We start from the raw sequence: 20,937 nt of genomic DNA on the forward strand, positions 1-20,937 counted from the left end.
AGCAGACGCTCTTATCCAGAGCGACTTACAAATTGGTGCATTCACACTATTTACACTAACAGTCTCTATAGTGTGTTTTACACACTACTGAAAATATTTCTCATTTACACAATTCATATTTACAGGTGATTTAACCTCCACAAATGTTATTATGGCAGCCATATTGGATTTTGTATGCCAGCAAACTTGATTTGGAAAGTTTATTGAACACTCATCAGAAATATTCATAGTTGATATTTGCACCTATTGTATCTGTTTACAGATCTATATTTCCAAGATGCATATAGATAGCCTAATGCTGTCTGCTGTCTGTGTTTAGGGCTGACAACTGACTACTTGTATTCCAAATTTGAGCAATATCAGACATTGCATGTAGAGTGACCACGTCCCGGATTGTGCGGGACAGTCCCAGATTTTGGCCCTTTGTGCCCGCAACCAAATAATTATGTCCCGCATTTTATCAACAAATTGAAACACCACCAATTTAGAAAAAAATGTTTATTTGTCCCTTGTTTCAGTCAGACATTCCAACCTGTCTCTTGCATTCATGTTGCACTTGAAAAAAACATATATCATAAGGATGTGGTACTGGTGATGTTAAACACTTCTCAAATCGTTGTTGAGATCTGATATTCTGTGCAACGCAAGATGAGAAGTAGGCCAATGTCATAGGCCTGTTACCAACCAATATTTCTCTTATCCTTTCAGGCTAAATTCCAAGCTACACTTGCAGAGGACAGTCAGGCCTCCTAACAACTTACAAAAAGCATGAGCATCAAGAGCTACATTGAAAGATATAAGGTAATTCCGTCAAACTTGTGAGGCTCTCCATGCTCATTAGTTGTTCATTAAACATATTTGCTGCTATGAATTCACTCAATCCCATTTTAAAAGGCTCCCATCCTAACTGTTTGACATTCCCTGAGACCAAATAGAAATGTTGATCCAATATTCCCATATTTGGCCAAATAATCCCACATTTTCATAAAACAGGCACACGTGGTCTCTCATTTCTGCATCACCAAAAATTGTGCAAGGAAGGCATGAGAGACAATTTATGCTTGATGCAAAAATGTGATCGGAGGCGCCGTATGGATATGTGACCAATTGCGGAGACTCTGGAGGCACGAGGAGGCCAAATTGAGATCCGTACCACATCGCTGTTACACCAAAAACACCACCTCATTTACAGTGGTATAAAGTACTTAAGTAAAAATACTTTAAAGTACTACTTAAGTCGTTTTTTGGTGTATCTATACTTTACTATTTATATTTTTGACAACTTTTACTTTGACTCTACTACATTACTAAAGAAAATATTGTACTTTTTACTCCATACATTTTCCCTGACCCCCAAAACTACTCTTTACATTTTGAGTGCTTAACAGGACAGGCAAATGGTTAAATTCACACACTTATCAAGAGAGCATCCCTGATCATCCCTACTCCCTCTGATCTGGCAGACTCACTAAACACAAATGCTTAGTTTGTAAATTATGTCTGAGTGCTGGAGTGTGCCCCTGTCTATTGGTAAATCTAAAAAGCAAGAAAATTGTGCCATCTGGTTTGCTTAATATAAGGATATGAAATTATTTATACTTTCTTTTGATACTTAAGTATATTTAAAACTAAATACTTTTAGACTTTTACTCAAGTAGTATTTTACTGGGTGACTTTCACTTTTACTTGAGTCATTTTCTATTAAGGTATCTTTACTTTTACTTTTATGACAATTGGGTACTTTTTCCACAATTACTCATTTCTTATGAGATTTTAGGATGGTTTGCTGAATAGTCCCAAAAAATGATCATGCTGCCAAAACTCAACAGCGCGGCACTAGGCAGAATGTGCTTGAATTGAAACAAAATACAGGAATTTTATATTGTTTTGTTAACACCATCTGCTCTAATTTGCTCACAAAACAGTAATGCAAGAAAATCTAAATGCATATGCAAATGCTGCCAAATGTTTGTATTCATGTAGACTACACCGTCCCGCGAATGTCCTGCAAATCATCCTGTTGTCCCGCATTTGGATATTTTAAATGTGGTCACCCTAGTTACATGAGCTTATGTGCCCCCCCCCCCCCCCCCTCCAGCCAGGTATTATTCTGCACTGTTTGAATCCCATATATGGGAGACCTTAGAGATATGGAATAACATGGTTGTGTTTTGTTATACCTTGCCACTAGCAAGTCCCCCAATATGACTTCCCTGTCAAAATAAAGGTTAAATAAAAATAGGTAAAAAAATGTAAGGTTATATATATCATTTGTTGAAATGACTATTGAACAGCAGTAGCTATTGCTGATTGAACCTTTAAATTACTGTATCGCTTGACTCGCCTGGATTGGACCCAATTTATATATCATTGGTTGGACCCCATGGTTAATGGTCCAGAAGCTGCTCACCTGCACAGTTTGCTACCATCTTGTGGAGATTTTATAGGCCAGAAGTCTTGAGATAATTCAATGTCAGACAAGGCCCATAAATGTTCTATTTCAACATTTCAGTTCTTCCATAAATGTGAGATATTTGATGCTTGCTGGTATCTTCCCTTGATTTGTTTTATCCCTGCATTTTCAGTGACCCCCTGAAAGCTCTCTGAGGCCCCCTGGGGTCCTAGGAGCGCTGCTTGAGAATGCTCTAGTAGTGACCTTTATGGTTAGGGTTTATACACGTTCTCACCATGTTTGTCTGTTTTAGGGTCTTGAAAAGCAATCTGTTTTCATTACCCTATTTAGATAGTAGTTATGATCCAGAAAAGATTAACACACTGTTAGCCGTTTTTGTAATTCTATCAGTAACTTACTGTATCACGTATGATACTATATAAACTTAATAAGTCGATTACTGTAGAATGAACAGTAAAATACCATATTTAAAAAATATATAGCACACTAAGACCTTTCTGCAATTTCAACAATAAAACACTGTTGAATGCACAGTAAAATACTGTAAATGTTTTACAGTATTAATTATAGTGAATTGTGGGAAAATGTTGTGGGTGGGGAAATTGACTCTCTGGCTCATTAACATATTGTCAGGCATGCCTTTGTTTTTTATTTTATTATTTTATTTATTTTTATTTAACCTTTATTTAATTATGCAAGTCAGTTAAGAACAAATGTTTATTTACAATGACGGCCTACCAAAAGGCAAATGGCCTTTTGGCCTAAGAGGGTTTTATAAATAAGCATCAACCAGTGGGTCTTGCAACGGGTATACAGAGATGACCAGTTTACAGAGGAGTATAGAGTGCAGTGATGTGTCCTATAAGGAGCATTGGTGGCAAATCTGATGGCCGAATGGTAAAGAACGTCTAGCCGCTCGAGAGCACCCTTACCTGCCGATCTATAAATGATGTCTTCGTAATCTAGCATGGGTAGGATGGTCATCTGAATCAGGGTTAGTTTGGCAGCTGGGGTGAAAGACGAGCGATTTAGATAGAGGAAACCAAGTCTTGATTTAACTTTAGCCTGCAGCTTTGATATGTGCTGAGAGAAGGACAGTGCACAGTCTAGCCATACTCCCAAGTACTTGTATGAGGTGACTACCTCAAGCTCTAAACCCTCAGAGGTAGTAATAACACCTGTGGGAAGAGGGGCATTCTTCATACCAAACCACATGACCTTTGTTTTGGAGGTGTTCTGAACAATGTTAAGGGTGGAGAAAGCTTGTTGGACACTAAGGAAGCTTTGTTGTAGAGCATTTAGCACAAAATCTGGGGAGGGGCCAGCTGAGTATAAGACTGCATCATCTGCATATAAATGAATGAGAGTTTCCTACCGCCTGAGCTATGTTGATGATGTAAATTGAGAAGAGCGTGGGGCCTAGGATTGAGCCTTGGGGTACTCCCTTGGTGACAGGCAGTGGTTGAGAAAGCAGATTTTCTGACATTATACACTGCACTCTTTGAGAGAGGTAGTTAGCAAAACAGGCCAAAGATCCCTCAGACACCAATACTCTTATTGTAAGAGACAATATTTGTTGCACCCGTGAGTAAGAATGCCCACAGAATACAGTAATGTACTGTATTGTAGGAATTCTTCAAACCTTGTCCTGAAACTCTACAGCAACCTACTGGCAAATAGCTGCCAGTAATTTACTGTAATTCAGAATACAGTACCATACCGCATTTTAACCTTTTGAACACTAGTGTGTGCATGGTATTGTTGTTTCTCACTCATTAACATATTTTGAGGCATGTCTTGTAAGAGGCTATATTTGTTGCATCTGCTAGTGAGAGTGCTGTACAAATTTAAGTGATATGTGGTAGTGGTTCCCTAACATTTACATTTACAGTTGAAGTCGGAAGTTTACATACACCTTAGCCAAATACATTTAAACTCAGTTTTTCACAATTCCTGACATTTAATCCTAGTAAAAAATTCCCTGTCTTAGGTCAGTTAGGATCACCACTTTATTTTAAGAATGTGAAATGTCAGAATAATAGAAGAGAGAGTGATTTATTTCAGCTTTTATTACTTTCATCACACTCCCAGTGGGTCAGAAGTTTACATACACTCAACTAGTATTTGGTAGCATTGCCTTTAAATTGTTTAACTTGGGTCAAACGTTTCAGGTAGCCTTCCACAAGCTTCCCACAATAAGTTGGGTGAATTATGGCTCATTCCTCCTGACAGAGCAGGTGTAACTGAGTCAGTTGCTCACACACGCTTTTTCAGTTCTGCCCACACATTTTCTATAGGATTGAGGTCAGGGCTTTGTGATGGCCACTCCAATACCTTGAATTTGTTGTCCTTAAGCCATTTTGCCACAACTTTGGAAGTATGGTTGGGGTCATTGTCCATTTGGAAGACCCATTTGCAACCAAGTTTTAACTTCCTGACTGATGTCTTGAGATGTTGCTTCAATATATCCACGTAATTGTCCTTCCTCATGACGCCATCTATTTTGTGAAGAGCACCAGTCCCTCCTGCAGCAAAGCACCCCCCCACAACATGATGCTGCCACCCCCGTGCTTCACGGTTGGGATGGTGTTCTTCGGCTTGCAAGCCTCCCCCTTTTTCCTCCAAACATAATGATGGTCATTATGGCCAAACAGTTCTATTTTTGTTTCATCAGACCAGAGGACATTTCTCCAAGAAATATGATCTTTGTCCCCATGTGCAGTTGCAAACCGTAGTCTAGCTTTTTTATGGCAGTTTTGGAGCAGTGGCTTCTTCCTTGCTGAGTGGCCTTTCAGGTTATGTCGATATAGGACTCGTTTTACTGTGGATATAGATACTTTTGTACCTGTTTCCTCCAGCATCTTCACAAGGTCCTTTGCTGTTGTTCTGGGATTGGTGCGAAAAGTGCAAATCAAAGTACATTAATCTATAGGAGACAGAACGCGTCTCTTTCCTGAGCGGTATGACAGCTGCGTGGTCCCATGGTGTTTATACTTGCGTACTATTGTTTGTACAGATGAACGTGGTACCTTCAGGCATTTGGAAATTGTTCCCAAGGATGAACCAGACTTGTGGAGGTCTACAATTTTTTTTCTGAAGTCTTGACCGATTTCTTTTGATTTTCCCATGATGTCAAGCAAAGAGGCACTTAGTTTGAAGGTAGGCCTTGAAATACATCCACAGGTACACCTCCAATTGACTCAAATGATGTCAATTAGCCTATCAGAAGCTTCTAAAGCCATGACATAATTTTCTGGAATTTGCCAAGCTGTTTAAAGGCACAGTCAACTTAGTGTATGTAAACGTCTGACCCACTGGAATTGTGATACAGTGAATTATAAGTGAAATAGTCTGTCTGTAAACAATCTTTGGAAAAATTACTTGTGTCATGCACAAAGTAGATGTCCTAACCGACTTGCCAAAACTATAGTTTGTTAACAAGACATTTGTGGAGTGGTTGAAAAACGAGTTTTAATGACTCCAACATAAGTGTATGTAAACTTCTGACTTCAACTGTATATAGAGAACAGATCAAACCTTTAATGGTTGAGTGTCAAGCCATGTCCTTTTTATCTGTTTTGCTGTGTAGTGACTGTCAATTCAGAAGCCTTTGTTAGGTGATATGTGGTAGTAGTTTCCTAATAGATCTGAGTGGTAGCGGTCTTAAACCTTTTCATGTCCATTTGATCTGTTTTGCCCTGTAATCACAAGAGGTGCAAGTGATATAAAACACCTAGTATTCCTTAATATGATATAATATGCAAATGTCTACAGCCAACCTGCTTGCGCGAATCCCTTGTAATTACAGTAAAATACTGTAGAAATAATTTTCCTACAGTTTAATCGTAACTTTTACTCTTTTGTACTGTTTCATTGCGGTGGCATCAAGTTACAATGAATATCTCAGTATTGTATTGACACTATCCAGAGATAGTCAGTCAGAGGTATATCATAAGATATATTGTTGTAATTACAATTATTTTGTAATACACTGGACATTTGATTACAGTAAAATATGTGGTACTGTAAAATTGATTACCATAAAACGTATTACAGTAGCTGTACTGTAAAATAAATTACAGTAACTTACTGGCCAACTGCTGTCAGTAAATTACTGTACATTTTACAGGAAATGAATTACAATGAAATTTACAGACTGTGTGATAAAATTCCAGTTCCCCATATACACAGAAAGGATCAGCAAATACTACACCATTCCATTCAATCCCAGACTATTAGCAGCTTCTGCATTTCTTTTCTTGTGGAGTTATGACACACTTTTATTACTTTTCATTTCTTTGAATCACAATATTCAATCAATTCAATTGACCTCAACCTAGAAACTGCATTAAGTGCATTGGGGTCAGTGGTCCACTCAGGTTACATTTGACATTCTGCAACAGCGCCAGTACAATGGACTGGGGACACACGTAGCTCCAAAATCATCTAGGTTATTTGTTCAATTTATTTTCCAAAAGACTCACTGCCACTTATATCGAGGTAAGATATGTGTTTATCATATTGTGAAGCCATAGATGTGAAACTCAGTGAATGTAATAATTACAAATGCTACATTCTCATCATCGTCACCACCCTGACTACAGATGTTTACGTCCGCCGCGCGAGCCAGTCACTTTCCTAAATCATGTGCACCTGCTTCTTGTACAGTGCACGCGACTAGATGACATGTGTTGTTAATATTATACACTCGCTTGGCGACTAAATTGTTCAAATTCTAGCATTTTATATAAGCTTGCTAGTAAGCAAGTGTTTCAAAAATAGATGCTTCGTTGTTCGTTCAATTGCCTTCATGGCTGAAGTGGCTAAACTAGCTAGCTGGCTAGACTAGCTAGCTAGCATAGCCTGATAAAAAATATTATTGCGAATGTCGTTTAATTGTTCAGCTACCTTCAAAGGTACACCGTCATTTGCATATCCAATGACTGCGATAAACCTATGCTAGTGTAGACTATTTTGAAACGTTATAAGCTTAAAAATGAATGACTCATGATATTATGTAATGACTACTGTATGTAATGATTTGGCATCAGGATGCTTTCTTTGCATTAATTGGCCCTAATAGATATCTATCTGGAAAAATGTTTCAATTGACATATTTTGTTTTCACAGATTTTAATCAAATTAAATGTGCTCTTTCCAGAGAAATACATAATTTTTCCTCACCAGCAATATGCTGGCCCGGAAGGGCCCACTACTACCGGATGGGTTCTTTCTGACCCGACTGGCAGAGAATGCCAAGCAGCCCAACCAGTTCAAAACCAATTCCCAACGGGCCAGGTTTATAACCAAGAATGGATCCTGTAATGTGGCCCACAAGAACATTCGCGAGCAGGTCAGAAACATTTTGAATATGTCGACTTTTCTTGGCCAAAAATCAAGTGTCTCACAGTAGGAGTAGCTAATCTAGGATCAGGCCCCCCGTCCATGTAATCTTATGCGTTGTGATCTAAAAGGCAAAACTGATCCTTTAATGAGCACAACTATTCTGAGACACTTGATACATATGGATCCCAGATCTCCATTCCACTACAATACTAACCATCTTTAGAATGCAGGCGGAGGTAGCTGGCAGTTGAGCATCATCTAACAAACCCTGTTTGATTTACATTTGATTAACAGTGGAGTAGTACTTGTAATATGGATACTTATTTTCATCTCTTGGCCACCATAGGGCAGATTCCTTCAGGATGTCTTCACGACTATGGTGGACCTAAAATGGCATTACTCCCTCCTCATCTTCACCTCGGCCTTCCTCTGCTCATGGATGCTCTTTGCCATGATGTGGTGGCTCATGGCCTTTGCCCACGGTGACTTGGAACCCCGTGACCCAAACGGGGAGCCCGGGCCCATGCCGTGTGTCACTGCCATTAACTCCTTTACCTCTGCCTTCCTCTTCTCCATCGAAGTGCAGGTAAGCATCCACTTACCAAACCTTTTGAAATTGGTTTTGTAAAACATTTTTGCAGATAGTTTTGTACAAACATCTCAAACTACACTTAATGGGACCGTTAGAAAAATTTGATCATTTGCCTACTCTTTTGTCTCACATGAATTAAATTGTCTTTGCTGGTGCACTGTACAATACAGTACAGTGTACACAGTATGTAGTCATTATCTGATTTTACATGTCCATCTGTCCTCCAGGTGACGATAGGTTTCGGGGGGCGAATGGTGACAGAGGAGTGTCCGCTGGCCATCATGGTGCTGATCGTCCAGAACATTCTCGGGCTGATCGTCAATGCTGTGATGCTTGGCTGTGTCTTCATGAAGACTGCTCAGGCTAACAGGCGAGCAGAGACCCTCATCTTCTCCCGGAACGCAGTGATCGCACCACGCCAAGGCCGGCCCACGTTCATGTTCCGCTTGGGTGACCTGCGGAAAAGCATGATCATCTCGGCCACTATCCAACTCCAGGTTATGCTCAGGGCCCAGTTTTTCAAAAGTTATCTATCTGGATTTCGCCTATCGAATAGGATTAAATGCGTAGAAACAGAATGAATAGAACAGAAGTCCCCATTCAAGTCAATGAGTCGTCCATTCTATTCATATGCATTTAATCCTATCTGATACTGGGCCTCAAGATACCAGGGACCTCAAGATACGATATTATCACGACACTTAGGTGCCAATATATGTATTGTGATTCTCACAATTGTGCCTTCAGAAAGTATTCACACACCTTGACTTTTTCCACATTTTGATGTGTTACAGCCTGAATTTAAAATTGATTACATTTAGATTTCTTGTCTCTGGCCTACTGTCACGATCGTCGTAATAATTGGACCAAGGCGCAGCGTGAGTAGCGTTCCACATCTTTATTATAATGTGAAACTTAGAAAAATACAAAAACAATAAATGAACAAACGAAACGTGAAGACAGTGAAGTGCAAATAGGCACCTACACAAAAACAAGATCCCACAAACACAGGTGGGAAAAATAACTACTTAAATATGATCCCCAATTAGAGACAACGATTACCAGCTGCCTCTAATTGGGAATCATACAAATCACCAACATAGAAATAATAACCTAAAACCCCACATAGAAATAATAAACTAGAATAACCCCCAGTCACACCCTGACCTACTTCACCATAGAGAAACAATGGCTCTCTATGGTCAGGGCGTGACACCTACACACAATACCCCATAATGTCAAAGTGGAATTATCTTTTTAGAAATGTTTACAAATTAAGACAAAATGTAAAGCTGAAATGTCTTGAGTCAATAAGTATTCAACCCCTTTGTTATGGCAAGCCTAAATAAGTTCAGGAGTAAAAACAAGTCACATAATAAGTTGCATGAACTCTCTGTGTGCAATAATAGGGTTTAACATGAGTTTTGAAAGACTACCTCATCTCTGTACCCCACACTTAAAATTATCTGTAAGGTCCCTCAGTTGAGCAGTGAATTTCAAACACAGATTCAACCACAAAGACCAGGGAGGTTTTCCAATGCCTCGCAAAGAAGGTAGATGGGTAAAACATGAAATATCCCTTTGAGCATGGTGAAGCTATTAATTACACTTTGGACGGGATACATAGCGTTATGTTTGGGGCACATCCAACACATCACTGAGTACCAATCTTCATATTTTCAAGCATGGTGCTGGCTGCATCATGTTATAGGTATGCTTGTTATCGGCAAGGACAACAGAGCTTTTTGGGATAGAAAGAAACGGAATAGAGCTTAGCACAGGCAAAATCCTAGAGGAAAACCTGGTTCAGTCTTCTTTCCAACAGACGCTGGGAAACAAATTCACCTTTCAGCAGGACAATAACCTAAAACACAAGGCCAAATATATACTGGAGTTGCTTACCAAGATGACATTGAATGTTCCTAAATGGCCTCGTTACAGTTTTGACTTAAATTGGCATGAAAATCTATGGTAAGACTTGAAAATGGCTGTCTAGCAATGATCAACAACCAACTTGACAGAGCTTGAAGAATTTAATAAATAATAATGTGCACATATTGTACAATCCAGGTGTGCAAAGCTCTTAAGAGACTTAACCAGAAAGACTCACTGCTGTAATCACTGCCAAACAGGGGGTTGAATACTTATCTAATGAAGATATATTAGTGTTATATTTTTCATGCATTTTTTACATATGTTAGAATTTTATTTTGTGTAGATCATTGACAAGAAAATTATAATTAAATCAATTTTAATCCCACTTTGTACCACAAATAAATGTTGCGTTTCGATACAGATATTATTGTGATTTGATGTTCCAAACATTGCTCACCATATGTCTGCAGGGAGAGAGCCATGAGAAAACGAGTTTTCATCAGTCACGGAAATAAGTACTGAAAACAAATTGGCTCCCTATTTAAAAAGAAGATGGAGAACAATCTTTGAGGGGGAAAAAAAAGAGTTTTGGTGTAGGTACAGCCAACTAGCGCAAAAAATAATGTTGCGATATTGTCAAACTGGTACGATATATCGTCAAAAATATTATTTGACCCTGCTGGTCATCTATGAACGTTTAAACATCTTGAAGAATAATCTGGCCTTAAATGGCCGCGTACTCTTATACTCTCCATCCGGCACAGCCAGAAGAGGACTGGCCACCCCTCAGAGCCTGGTTCCTTTCTCGGTTTCATCCTAGGTTCCGGCCTTTCTAGGGAGGTTTTCTAGCCACCGTGCTTCTACATCTGCATTGCTTGCTGTTTGGGGTTTTAGGCTGGGTTTCTGTATAGCACTTTGTGACATATTCTGATGTAAAAAGGGCTTTATAAATACATTTGATTGATTGATCCCGATATGTAACTATAATTTTTTCCCCCGATCACTAGTAATTGGGACCATCAGCGTAAATGTGAGGTGCTAGTTTTGGGTTCAAATGCAGTATGTTCACACTGTTATTACTGTGCAATAACCTCTTTAATCACAAAATGTACATTTATGGGTTATGTATGGTTATGAAAGTATTTTCAATAAGTGCTCAGTTAGGTAGCTGATAATGGTTTTAACAGATGACCGATATCATGTGAAACCATTGACGGTACTTGAGCTGTAGTGAGTGATGAGGAGCTCTCTAACATGTCCCCTCTCTCTGTCTGCCGGTGGCAGGTGATCCGCCGGACGGTCACCACTGAGGGTGAGGTGATCCCTGTCTGCCAGCTGGATATCCAGGTGGAGAATCCCCTTAGGAGCAACGGCATCTTCCTGGTGTCCCCTCTCATTATTAGTCACACCATAGAACGTGGCAGCCCACTCTATGAGGTCTCCGCCCACTCCCTGGCCACAGAGGACATGGAGATCATTGTTATTCTTGAAGGTAGGATGGGAGATGATGATGTGTTGTTCGTAGGGATGGAACGATTCACCAATACGCATCGGTCCCCGGTTCAAATGTTTAAGAGCTAGTGCATCGGTCCGCGGGAGCCCAAACCGATTCAACTGCAGCATGAATTGGACAAAATATTGTTTGAAACGTTACGAACTGCTGGTTTACTAATGTTTATTACTCAGAAAATAACCCTAATCTTTAGTGACTGAATTGATGCGTCCTCTCCTTCAGTAGCCTGTCAAACTAGTCAGAACACAGCGCAGCTGCTCGGGCCAAGGAAAGCCTATCCTTGATCTAAAATGTGTATATCTGTGCAGCACCTTCAGCATTCAATTGCGTGTGAAATGGCTTTTGTAATGTCAAATCATTGTTGGGTGATGCTACCAAATGCGCTGTAGAAAAATGTGTATTACCGGCAGAGTTGTGTAGACTGGAGTGGACACAACTCACATCTTGCTTATTGCACATCTTACCGCTGATTTGGGCTTTTCGATTGCCATGTTCACTATAATAAATTGTTTTGGTAGTTTTGCGTTAACCCATTACATTCGTGGGAATTGGCCTACAGTGCATTCAGAAAGTATTCAGACCCCTTCCATTTTTCCACATTGTGTTACGTTACAGCATAATTCTAAAATGTATTAAATTAATTATTTTCCTCATCAATATACACACAATACCCCATAATGACAAAGCGAAAACAGGTTTTGACAAACGTTTGCTAATTTATTACAAATAAAAACAGAAATACCTTATTTACATAAGTATTCAGACACTTTGCTATGAGACTCGAAATTGAGCTCAGGTGCATCCTGTTTCCATTGATCATCCTTGATGTTTCTACAACTTGATCTCCGCAGATCTCCGAGACAGGAATGTGTCGAGGCACAGATCTGGGGAAGGGTTCCCAAAATATTTCTGCAGCATTGAAGGTCCCCAAGAACACAGTGGCCTCCATCATACTTAAAAGGAAGAAGGTTTGAACCACCAAGACTCTTCCTAGAGCTGGCCACCTGGCCAAATTGAGCAATCGGGGGAGAAGGGACATATTCAGGGAGGTGACCAAGAACCCAAAGGTCACTCTGACAGAGCTCCAGAGTTCCTCTGTGGAGATGGGAGAACCTTCCAGAAGGACAACCATCTCTACAGCACTCTACCAATCAGGCCTTTATGGTAGAGTGGCCAGACGGAAGCCACTCCTCAGTAAAAGGCACATGACAGCCCGCTTAGAGTTTGTCAAAAGGCACCTAAAGGATTCTCAGACCATGAGAACCAAGATTGAACTCATTGGCCTGAATGCCAAGTGTCACGTCTGGAAGAAACCAGGCACCGCTCATCACCTGGCCAATACCATCCCTACGGTGAAGCATGGTGGTAGCAGCATCATGCTGTGGGGATGTATTTCAGCGGCAGGTACTGGGATCGAGGGAAAGATGAACATAGCAAAGTACAGAGAGATCCTTGATGAAAACCTGCGCCAGAGTGCTCAGGACCTCAGACTGGGGCAAAGGTTCACCTTCCAACAGGAAAACGACCCTAATCACACAGCCAAGACAACGCAGGAGTGGCTTCGGGACAAGTCTCTGAATGTCCTTGAGTGGCCCAGCTTGAACCCGATCGAACATCTCTGGAGTGACCTGAAAATAGCTGTGCAGCGATGCTCCCCATCCAACCTGACAGAGCTTGAGAGGATCTGCAGAGAAGAATGTGAGAAACTCCCCAAATACAGGTGTGCCAAGCTTGTAGTGTCATACCCAAGAAGACGCGAGGCTGTAATCGCTGCCAAAAGGGGCTTCAAGAAAGTACTGAGTAAAGGGTCTGAATAATTATGTAAAACAAAACAAAAAACTGTTTTTACTTTGTCATGATGGGTTATTGTGTGTAGATTTAATTTAATCAATTTTAGAATGAGACTGATGTCACAAAATGTGGAAAAAATCAAGGGGTCTGAATACTTTCCGAATGCACTGTATATGGATAGGGCTAAATTGAAATGTTTCTTACAGAATAAATATGAAAAGCATATTGCATAACCATGGTAGCAATTGAAAGGGAACAGTTTGGAGATGATGGGGAAATTATTAGATCAAAATTGAGGACACAACCATTTACCTGACCCGACTGAATCCAAACATTACACTGTTGATTTTATGTGGATTTTACATTTACTGTACTTTGCTGCATTCATTGATAACGAAATCAGAAAATACTCTGGATACATTCAGTAACATGATAAGAATATTCCTGGAAAATGTGGGGTAGGTGCAACATAAGTTAAAAAAATGACAAGGGTTTGAGTGCGAGGACTCACTGGTGTGTCCAAGTGACCACACACTTCTCCAAAGTGTGCATGGCTCCTTAGTAATTTTAATGCACTTTTATGACTCAAAGAAGAGTCTTCAACTATAACCACGATTCCATCCACAGTGTTTATGCATGTAAAGTCATACCGTATAAAAAAAAAAAATGAAAGCTGTGATGAAAACATGTAGTTTCGGTACAATTTTATAAATGCCGACAGATCATTTGACATGGTGAGATCTTTTTGTGTCTGTAAAATTCATTATGCGAGAAATGGTGGTGGAAATGCCTTTATGTGCAAATATTGATATAATAATAACCAAGTAAACTTGGAGTCACTCGATGACATGGTGTGTGGTCCTCCCACTACGACTCTGGAAACCATGCAGTCTATTAGGCTACAGATTAAGTAAGTAGTGATGCACCGATATGACATTTTTGGCCAATATCGATATCCAATATTTTCCTTGCCCCCCAAAAAACGATACCGATAACCGATATTTAAAATTTTAGCTGCCTTTTAAGCATTCTAGTACAGTTAAATAGTTAACACACATGGATGCAGCGGTCTAAGGCACTGCATCTCAGTGCAAGAGGCGTCACTACAGTCCCTGGTTCGAATCCAGACTGTATCACATCTGGCCGTGATTGGGAGTCCCATTGGGCAGAGCACAATTGGCCCAGCGTCGTCCAGGCCGTCATTGTAAATAAGAATTTGTTTTTAACTGACCCGCCTAGTTAAATAAAGGTTACACACACACACCACTGACCAAAAAGTTATTTTGTTGGCATTTACATAAGACCCCATTACCAGTAAAACATAATCAAATCCTATTTCTTTTACTTACTTACTGTGCTGTTTCGTTGTTCATTTGTAAAGTCGTTTCATTCTCAACCAGGATTTCTATGGAACTCCGTTTGGGTCTTTGCGTGTCAAAAAAGATACACGTCAAATAACACTATTTGATGTGTCAAATAACATGACATAATCTGTTTCAGTAGCTATATAGTTAGCTAGCTAACTATATAGCTTGGTGTCATTATCTAAAATAACCCTAATTTATAAAACATTTGATTAATGGTGGTCGCTAGCCACAATAAGGATTAGCAACAATAGTGGACTTTGCTGTTAGCCTTCAAAATAAAAGTATGGCATAATTCTACTATTTGTATTAATTTGCATCACTGTCAATGACATACTTTTATTTTGAAGGCTAACCGCAAAGTCCATTCTTGTGCCTAATCCTTATTGTGGCTAGCTTCACAACACATAACCGGGTCCCGTCGAGCCTCACTAGCCAGATGAAGCTAGCTGGCTGCTTATATCGTTAGCTTTGGGCAACAGGGTTAACCTCTCTTGGGTATGTGGGACGTGACCGTCCCACCTGCGGGACACACTATTCAACAGCCAGTGAAATAGCAGGGCGGCAAATTGAAAACCACCAAAATCTCATAATTCAAATTTCTCACACATAGAAGTGTTATACACCATTTTATAGATAAGACTCTCGTTAATCCAACCACATTGTCCGATTTCAAAAAGGCTTTACAGCGAAAGCAAAACATTAGATTATGTTAGGACACCACCTAAACAAGAAAAGCCACACAGCCATTTTCCAAGCAAGAAGAGGCGTCACAAAAACCAGAAATACAGCTAAAATTAAGCACTAACCTTTGTTGATCTTCATCAGATGGCACTCATAGGACTTCATGTTACACAATACATGTATGTTTTGCTCGATAAAGTTCATATTTATATAAAAAAAAAAACATTTTACATTGGCCCATAATGTTCAGAAATGTTTTTCCTTCAAAAACTTCCAGTGAATGAGCATATCAATTGATAGAAATACTCATCATAAACGTTGATAAAATATTAAACAGCTATTCAAAGAATTATAGACAAACATCTCCTTAATGCAACCGCTGTGACAGATTTAAAAAAAGCTTCACGGGGAAAGCACACTTTGCAATAATGAGTACGGCGCTCAGAAAACAACAGCAGGCAATACAGATACCCGCCATTTTGGAGTCATCTAAAATCATAAATAGCATTATAAATATTCACTTACCTTTGATGATCTTCATGAGAAGGCACTCCCAGGAATCCTAGGTCCACAATAAATGTTGTTTTGTTTGATAAAGTCCATAATTTATGTCCAAATACCTCCTTGTTGTTTGCGCGTTCAGTAAGCTACTCCAAATGTAGGAAGCGCGCCGAAAATCTCACGCCGAAAAGTCAAAGAAAGTTCTATTTATGTTCGTAGAAACATGTCAAACGATGTCTAGCATCAATCTTTAGGGCCTTTTTTTAACATAAAACGTCAATAATATTCCAACCGGACGATTCCAATGTCTTGAAAAATGTAATGGAACACAGCTGTTTCTCACGTGAGTTCGCGCAAATGAAGTCATGTCCTTTCCTGAGTCAACAACTTCCAACTTCCTTTGTTCGCTCTCTGTTCACCATAGAAGCCTCAAACAACTTTCTAAAGACTGTTGACATCTAGTGTAAGCCTTAGGAAGTGCAAAATGAACCCTAAGTCACAGTATACTGTAAAGGCAATCAGTTGAAAAAACTACAACCTCAGATTTCCCACTTCCTGGTTGGATTTTTCTCAGGGTCTGTTATACTCACAGACATCATTCAAACAGTTTTAGAAACTTCAGAGTGTTTTCTATCCAAATCTACTAATAATATGCATATCCTACCTTCTGAGCCTGAGTAGCAGGCAGTTTAATTTGGGCATGCCTTTCATCCGGACGTCAAAATACTGCCCCCTACCCTAGAGAAGTTAAGTAGCTGGCTAGCTATTTATTTTCATGAACTGAAGTTCAATTTCAATAAGCGAACAACAAGTGGCAACCTAGCTAATACTTACTCACAAGGATTCCTAAATCATTGTTAAGAATAATGAAAATGACTGCAGTTTCTACTAGTAATTGTTTTCAGGCTGGTTGTATTGGTGCTAGCTAGGTACCAAGCTAATTTCCTGATATCCAATTGGTAGTTACAGTCTTGTCCCATCGCTGCAACTCCGCTATGAACTTGGGAAAGGCCATGCGTCCTCCGAAAAACAACCCTGCCACTGCCCGTTTAACCCGGAAGCCAGCCGCACCAATGTATTGAAGAAAACACCGTCCAGCTGGCGACTGACGTCAGCGTGCAGGATCCCGGCCCGCCACAAGGGGTCGCTAGAGTGCAATGGGACAAGGAAGTCCTGGCCGGCCAAACCCTCCCCTAACCCGGACGACACTGGGCCAAGTGTGCGCCGCCTCATGGGTCTCCCGGTCACGGCCGGCTGTGACACAGCCTGGGATCGAAGTGATGCCCGAGTCTGTAGCGACACCTCAAGCACTGCAAAGCAGTGCCTTAGACTGCTGCGCCACTTGGGAGGCCTGCCTACTTACTAGTCAAAAGTTTGGACACACCAACTCATTCCAGGGTTTTTGTGTATTTTTACTATTTTCTACATTGTAGAATAATAGGGAAGACATCAAAACTATGAAATAACACATATGGAATCATGTAGTAACCAAAAAAGTGTGAAACAAATCACAATACATTTTATATTTGAGATTCTACAAAGTAGCAACCCTTTGCCTTGATGACTGCTTTGTACACTATTGGCATTCTCTCAACCAGCTTAATGAGGTTGCCACCTGGAATGCATTTCAATTAATAGGTGTGCCTTGGTAAAAGTCAATTATTGGATTTTCTTTCCTTCTTAATGCATTTGAGCCAATCAGTTGTGTTGTGACAAGGTAGGGGTGGTATACAGAAGATATCCCTATTTGGTAAAACACCAAGTCCATATTATGGCAAGAACAGCTCAAATAAGCAAAGAGAAATGACAGTCCATCATTACTTGAAGACATGAAGGTCAGTCAATCTGGAAAATTTCAAGAACTTTGAAAGTTTCTTCAAGTGCAGTCACAAAAACCATCCGGTACTATGATGGAGCTGGCTCTCATGAGGACCGACCCAGAGTTACCTCTGCTGCAGAGGATATGTTCATTAGAGTTACCAGCCTCAGAAATTGCAGATCTAATAAATGCTTCAGAGTTCAAGTAACAGACGCATCTCAACAGCAACTGTTCAGAGGAGGCTGCGTGAATCAGGCCTTAATGGTCAAATTGCTGCAAAGAAACCACTACTAAAGGACACCAATAAGAAAAAGAGACTTGCTTGGGCCAAGAAATACGAGCAATGGACATTAGACCGGTGGAAATCTGTCCTTTAGTCTGATGAGTCAAAATTTTTGTGAGACGCAGAGTAGGTGAACGGATGATCTCTGCAGGTGTGGTTCTCACCGTGAAGCATGGAGGAGGATGTGTGATGGTGTGGGGAGTGCTTTGCTGGTGACACTGTCAATAATTTATTTAGAATTCCAGACACACTTAACCAGCATGGCTACCACAGCATTCTGCAGCAATACACCATCCAAACTGGTTTGCGCTTAGTGGGACTATCATTTGTTTTTCAACAGCACAATGACTGAACACACCTCCAGGCTGTGTAAGGGCTATTTGACCAAGAAGGAGAGTGATGGAGTGCTGCATCAGATGACCTGGTCTCCACAATCCCCCGACCTCAACCCAATTGAGGTGGTTTGGGGTGAGTTGGACCGCAGAGTGAAGGAAAATCAGCCAACAAGTGCTCAGCATATGTGGGAAGTCCTTCAAGACTGTTGGAAAAGCATTCCAGGTGAAGCTGGTTGAGAGAATGTCAAGAGTGTGCAAAGCTGTCATCAAGGCAAAGGGTGGCTACTTTAAAGAATCTCAAATATTAAATATATTTGGATTTAACACTTTTTTGGTTACTACATGATTCCATAAGTGTTATTACATAGTTTTGATGTCTTTAATTAGAAATATAAACTGACTTTTTAGGCCTTATCAATAGCCCAGTGAATTGAATCATGCTTATTGACTATGTTTGGCATGTCCATGTCCAGACTGCAATTTACAGTAGGTTTTGCTCCTATATCAGTGCGAATGCTTTAGCCTATGTTTAACAAAGTATTTCCATATTGAAGCAATGCAATGAGAACAATCGGGACTACAAACATGTTCAACATATTTAGAAAATATGGGGCAAATTAGGCTATAACGGACTAACATTATAATTAGAGTTTATGACTACGTAATACATAAGACTGTAAATACACAACTTGAAGCAACCAAATATTTAGCCATGGAGCACGTTCTGAGTGAGGGGCCAAGCCTCGACACCCACACAACTTGTTTATTCATCAAAACCCTGCCCTTTCGCACCACCGCCAGCTACTGTGCCCATAATTCCGGTTGTGAAAACAACAAAAATATTCCTGACACCAGCACTAACATTTACCATTGCGTTAGGTTTGTTAAAATAGAGCCTACAACCTTCAAGTGATAGTTCACTCCAAAATCAAAGTTTGTCAGATGTTTTCAGACCTCAAGTGGTCTACTGTAGCCCTTCAAATTATAGTTTTTTTTTGTATACTCTTTCATGTCTACAGTATCACAAACAATTAAATGAATTTTGAATTTCATTCTAAGTAATCAATAATTTGTGGTATTCTGATTTGTCAAAAACAAATGACTGATTTATTGTCTTTGTTGATTGACAGGTGTGGTGGAGACCACAGGTATCACCATGCAGGCGCGTACTTCCTACACCCCCGAGGAGATTCTGTGGGGCCGGCGTTTTGTTTCCATCATGACGGAGGAGGATGGCCGCTACTCAGTGGACTACTCGAAGTTCGGGAACACGGTCCCTGTGCGCATGCCCGCCCTCAGCGCCAAGGAGCTGGACCAGATACGAGGAGTGCAGGAGGGGGACGTGCCTGAAGGCCAGCTACAGGGCTGGGGGTTGGTCAGGGCTGGCAGGGGAGGGTTCCGAAGAGGGGGACGGACTTGTGATAGCAGCTCTGCCTCCCGGCCCTGGTATGCAGCACAGCCAGAGAAAGAGGAGCATGTGAAAGCAAAGGAGAAGAATGGGCAGAAGAAAACAGTTCAGCTGGAAGAGATTGGTCGAAAGATTGAGGTGGAAGGTCTGGGAGACTTTAGTGACAGAGAATAGTAAAATTGATGCCTGAAAATAAGGTACATGTATTGATATAATGCTCTAGTGAAATGATTACCTTTGTTTTCATTTTTATTTTTGTAAATAGTTGTGTTGACTTAGGACTTTATTCAGTCCACACCACGGAAGTTTAGTTTTACAGCTGATTGAAATTTAAAGGCAATGTTCCTGCTTTAGCGGAGACTGCATTCATGGTAAACGTTGCATATGTTGGCCCAATCAGAAATTACCTTTACATTTCTATTGCGGGATCTGTAACCCCTCAGCTTTACAGATTGAATAGAGCCCTTAGTCAACATTATTGTCATTCTTATTTTAACTTAATTTATGTTAAGTTTATGTTAAGCACAAAGTGTAGACTCAAGTTCCATATTATAATCACAATGGAGAGGGTTCCCAGAATCCTTTTTAGACCCCCACTGCATCCCACATAATACCACGGGATGTTTAATATATGTATTTATTTGTATTTATTGATAACCAATATTTGATGTGAACATTAAATAATATTCCAAATGTTATGCTAATAACTGGTGTAATTTAATTTCGGCACATTATTGGCTGGTCAACCATTCACAGTGCTCCGGTGCATAGCAACTTTCCCTACCCACATCCATCCTGACAAACTCATAAAAAAATAATAATAAATTGAAACAATTTCCAGAAAAAATAAACTGTTTAAATAGCTAAATAATTAAAAGGTGCACTTGGCCGTACTTTCAAAAGTGTGTCTTAAATTGCAGTGTGTTGATGGAGAATCCAATACTATTGTTGCTTTTTTTTGTTGCTAGCTAGTAAGCTAGCTGCTGGTTGAACGTTGTATTGAGGAAAGTTAA

General features: G+C 40.1%; 1 protein-coding gene across 3 annotated transcripts; it reads left to right on the top strand.

Annotated features, from left to right (window-relative positions):
- Positions 1–650: 650 nt before the first annotated feature.
- kcnj11l (potassium inwardly rectifying channel subfamily J member 11, like) lies at positions 651–20,631 on the top strand. 3 transcript variants are annotated; one of them, XM_014123928.3, is made up of 6 exons: positions 651–801; positions 7,575–7,766; positions 8,106–8,345; positions 8,579–8,848; positions 11,511–11,718; positions 19,647–20,631. In XM_014123928.3, the coding sequence occupies exons 2-6, from the start codon at positions 7,605–7,607 to the stop codon at positions 20,096–20,098; spliced, it is 1,332 nt and encodes a 443-aa protein (XP_013979403.1). In that variant the 5' UTR covers positions 651–801; positions 7,575–7,604; the 3' UTR covers positions 20,099–20,631.
- Positions 20,632–20,937: the final 306 nt, after the last annotated feature.

Source organism: Salmo salar, chromosome 10 (assembly GCF_965601325.2).
Source record: "Salmo salar chromosome 10, fSalSal1, whole genome shotgun sequence".
Taxonomy (NCBI): domain Eukaryota; kingdom Metazoa; phylum Chordata; class Actinopteri; order Salmoniformes; family Salmonidae; genus Salmo; species Salmo salar.

Coding starts and splice junctions, on each gene's coding strand:
- kcnj11l (XM_014123928.3), top strand. CDS start 7,605: ATGCTGGCCCGGAAGGGCCCACTACTACCGGATGGGTTCTTTCTGACC. Junction 8,849..11,510: donor CGGCCACTATCCAACTCCAG/GTTATGCTCAGG, acceptor TGCCGGTGGCAG/GTGATCCGCCGGACGGTCAC. Junction 11,719..19,646: donor GATCATTGTTATTCTTGAAG/GTAGGATGGGAG, acceptor GTTGATTGACAG/GTGTGGTGGAGACCACAGGT.